Consider the following 4,714-nt stretch of genomic DNA (forward strand, 5'->3'; position numbering starts at 1 on the left):
AGAGAGGTAACTGAAGTTACGTATGAAAATTCCTTTCGATCCCGTTTCACTTGTGCCACGAATTACACATATGATGTTTGTCAATTTAAAAGATAATTTTACAAGTCAAAAAAATAAAAATGTGTCGTAAAACTGTGAAGTAACACTTTTTTTGTGTGAAACCGCTCAATGAACTACATCTCCCGTCTCGCACCACACACCAAGACGGCCGTCACGTTGGCATATTTCACTTTTTTCTTTCAGAATGAGGCGGAAAGTATTAAAAGAGGTGAAAATCACTACAAGTCTGGGCATGTTGAGAGCTGTACATACACAAAAGGGGAGTTAGTCAGGACCGGGATTCTGGGATTTGTAGTCTTTCTAGTTGCGTATTTTTGCATAGTCTTATATTTCAACAGTTTTACGACAAACTGTGACTTTTTTGACATGAAAATGATTATTTAAGATTGACAAACATCATATGTGTAATTCATGGCACAATTCAAACGGGATCAAAAGATTATCTTTCTCTCTCCGTTGACTTCAATACAAACTTTTTCCGAAATAAGGTCCCATGAGTCCCACCGGAAGGGGAGGGACTTCGCCTCTCTATACATAATCTTTCCGAAATAAGGTCCCATGGAGGTCCACCGGAAAGGGAGGGACTTCACCTCTCTATGCCTGTAAACCCCTCAGGGCCAATCAGCATGGAGCTAATGTTCATGTGTAATTTTCGAATGATGCAGATGCTAGGTTATTTAATATAGGAGTGTCCCTGTAATTACACAGTTGTAACGAACTGTATGTTTTATTGCGTAATTATAAAAAAAGTGTAACTGACACAGCTTTAACACGCTTTCAACTGTTCCTCTCACGGATGGTAAGTGGAGGGAGCGGTATAGACACTGCTGAACTGAAACTCCCAGAGAGATGGAGGTCAGGCAGGGACACCCTGAGTATGATGGTCTCAGGCCAGGTAAACATAAATTGATGGAGGGTATATGTGTGTGTAGCGGGGGATGGGCATTTCTCCTGAGGGAAATGGCATTACATGGCGTCTACACTGCATATCTACCTGTCAACCTGCGGAGGCCAAGCAGCGTTCAGACGACTGGTGGAGGACGGCCAGCACGCCCACGCCGGCAGATGCCAGACACGTGTGCATGAGTGCCCATACACACATTAACACACACGAATACAGCTTGAGACATAACTCAGTGGACACGGGCTTCACTGCACCAAACTTACAAATATGCAATAAATGCACACAGAAACAAAGAGAGAGAGAGATCTTGCGCTTTACTAAAATAGATATTAAGGGTAAGGGATGTTGATATTTTTGGACTTTATCTCCTGTAATGGAATAGGGCTGCAACTAATAATTGATTTAAAAATATCAGCTAACATTTTTTAAAATGTCTATCCCAGTTTTTCAATGTTCAAGTTCATGTCTTTAAATGTCTCGCTTTCACAGTGCCATCCCAAAGATATTCAGAGAAAAGCAGGAAATGTTCATATTCAAGAGGCTGAAATAAATACTTTAACATTGAAAAGTACTTAAATGATAAATCGATTATAAAAAATATTGGCAACTATTTTGTATTTTTATTGACGACTCATTTTTGCCGCTCTCTAGTGAAATTAACATATGTTTGTGCCTAATGTAATATCATGGTGGATAACTGGCAGATGCAGTCATAAGGTATAAGAATATTTTTAAGATGTGCAAATTCACGTGAAAAAAAAATTAAGAAAACTACTACTTACTTCAAGCAAAACACATTACATACACATGCTACTATTTATGTAAAGTATAGTCATATGAGAGGAAATATTTCTTTCTTGACAGTATATTTTAATACCTTTTTTGCCAATCCCTGGTGACAAATAATGCAGTAAAAGTAAAGTTTGACCTTGTTGTTGAGTAACTGGCACACTTGAGGGACGTAGTCAATTAGGCATCCTCCACTGGGGAATGCTGGGATATGGAGTGCTGAGGATCCTCCCAGAGCACTGAGTGAATAAAAAAAAGGAAAAAAATGTTTAGCCCGTAAATACACACACTTAGATTACACAGCACATACAGTAAGTAGGATGTTCTCTGTGCCACCACAACAATATTTAGCACAGTTTGAGACTTTGTGTGATTACCTGACTTAATGAAAATGTATGTAAACAGAGCAAAACCAACACTGAGTGCATTAGTTGGCTGCCATCTCCTGAAGTTGTGGAATTAGGAAATAAAGGGGTGACTCATGCCTGTGGCATCCTCCTCATTCTCCTTCACTTGTTCGGTTATTCTTTTGACATCCTCCTGATTCCATCCTGCAGCACAGCTCCATTAGTGATTAGTGCATGCTTGTTTAATCAGGAAATCTGCTGCTGCAGCTCCATAATGACTAACCAACCGAAGCAGTCACTCCCGCCTTTTCCCCCCCTGATGTGGGGCAAAAACAGAGGGAATACCCAGAGGACAGGTTAAAGGTCTTAAGGAACCGCTTATTGGCTTTTAATGCTCATTTAAAGACACATAGAGGAGGGTTCCTTCCACCGCTTTCTATTTTTATTTCATTCTTCGTTATGGGAGGACACTCGGAGGGCATTTAGAAATGCTGTTGTGTTATTTAAAAAGCATTGCTGGAGTAGATGAACGCCGCTTACCGGGTTAAGCATGTATGATGCATAAAATAGCCCACATCATGAACATTATGTCAAATGTTAAAGATCACACAGAGTATATGTTGAGATGCAGCCCCAGGGTGTTGTTCTTAGGTTGATCATGTATGTAAAGGTAAAACACAACAGTGAGTCACTGACCGAGGCCACGGGCCACGACCCCCGGCTCCCCCCCCCATTCCATCATCCCAGAGCAAAGTCAGTCAAGAATGAAAGCGAAAGAGAAGGTTTTCCCCATCTCCATGCTTATTAGTTGTTTTTTAAAAATGGAAACAGATAATCAGTTGAAAATCATGTATCAATAGTCACCAATGTCTAAATAAATGTTCAATGAGAACAGCGAAAATGAGCATAAGTGGAAGTCAAACTAAACTAAAGTAGCAACTCATCTGTGTAACCAAACAGCAGTTGATTTAATTAATAATAAAGACATTGTTTAACATTGATTTATTCTATTGCGGCTATAGGCAGCCAAAAAAGCCATGAGGGGCTAAATATGGAAAGAAAAATAAAGTGGTATTGCAGTGGGATGGAGATTGTGATGTTTCCAACAATTTCCCAAATTGGGATCAATAAAGTACCATCTTATCTTAATTTATGTTGATTGCAGTTAAAAATGTCAGGAAATTGAGATAGACATTTAAGTATAAATGCGGTCAACAGAAACATTTCTCTCACTCATACCCCCATCTATTCCATACAAAATCAAAGTGAGCAGGTGGATGCAACCAGGCTAAAACCCCTATCCTAACTCCACCCCAAGATTCAGTGCACGCGCACATCCGATAATGAGTAAAAAATATCACATAATAGATAACCTTACATGTGGTTGTGTCAGTCAAGATTTGGAGGCCTTTTTTTTATCCATATTGATATGTAGATAACAATAATTGTCTAAACCTTAATTGTTTTCAATGTAAAATAGAGAGCTAAGATCCTTTAACATTAAGCTGTAGGATCATATCAATTCCCATCTGATGTCTTCTCAAAAGAGGGGGTGTGGCATATAAAAGGTATTATTTCTAATAGGCACAGTTGTCAAATGAAAACATATTACCAATATTCTAAAAATAAAATAAACAACATCTTTTTCAAAGAATAACAAGCAGGAACCAGTAGATATTTATTTAAGTTGTACGTCAAAAATAATTGCATCGCTGCAGGGAGGAGGACAGGCGTTCTGCTGGAAACTTTTTAGCTGCTGATTTATGTGAGAAGTTCAGAGAATTGCAAAATGTTCCAAAGAAAGGTTGTGGGAGTTGTAAAGAGGGAGGTGGAGCTTCATGTGCTCCACCTGTCATTACCAAAACTACAAATATTTAGAAAAAAAGGATGTCTTAACCGGGGTCAGTAAAAAGTCAACAGTCACTGGATTTTTTGAGTTTCGACCCACCTTAGAGCTGTGTTTTCAGAATAACTTTTTCTGTGAGAAGCAGCTGCTTTCTCATCATTTGAGTATTAACCACGTTTAAAGGGGCCCTTTTATGCTCATTTTCAGGTTAAACATTTGTATTGTATACCTCTACTGTGACATGTTATTGTTCTCATACTGCCTGTGCTGAAGCACGTCCTTTCACCCTCTGTCTGAAACCAGAGTCTAGTCTGCTCTGATGTCCCGCCCTTTAGCGCATCACGTACAATGTGGCCCAATCCCAAACCACGCCCTGGACACCCTACCCTACCCCTACACACTCCCCCTCCGTGACGGACTCCGTGGAGTGACACTCGCAGCTCAACGAGGCTCCCTCCTGTCAGATGGAGGGAGTAAATACAGCGGCAAGCTTTGGGACAAACTCTCCTCTCTCCGGCAGAAACAGGAAATGTCGTAACTGTGTGTAACAACGGTTTTAAAATGTTGTCTAAGAGATGCTGATTTGAAACCGTTGTTACACACAGTTACGACATTTCCTGTTTCTGCCGGAGAGAGGAGAGTTTGTCCCAAAGCTTGCCGCTGTATTTACTCCCTCCATCTGACAGNTCTTGCTTCAGAAGTTGAACATTGTTCAACTTTTGCAGCCTGAAACGCCAGGAAAGCTCCGCTCTGCTACCCACAATTCAG

The 4,714-nt window shown here is 40.2% G+C and overlaps 1 protein-coding gene across 1 annotated transcript in view; it reads right to left on the minus strand.

Moving 5' to 3' along the window:
• LOC104950550 (protein diaphanous homolog 3-like) overlaps positions 1 to 4,714 on the minus strand; it is a 36,473-nt gene that overhangs the window by 8,357 nt on the left and 23,402 nt on the right. Inside the window, exon 11 of the mRNA XM_010777091.1 lies at positions 1,893 to 1,992. Coding sequence (XP_010775393.1) covers positions 1,893 to 1,992 — 100 coding nt within the window. The remainder of the gene's footprint in view (positions 1 to 1,892; positions 1,993 to 4,714) is intronic.

This window comes from Notothenia coriiceps, unplaced genomic scaffold, assembly GCF_000735185.1.
Source record: "Notothenia coriiceps isolate Sejong01 unplaced genomic scaffold, NC01 NC01_scaffold00000339, whole genome shotgun sequence".
In the NCBI taxonomy this organism is placed as follows: domain Eukaryota; kingdom Metazoa; phylum Chordata; class Actinopteri; order Perciformes; family Nototheniidae; genus Notothenia; species Notothenia coriiceps.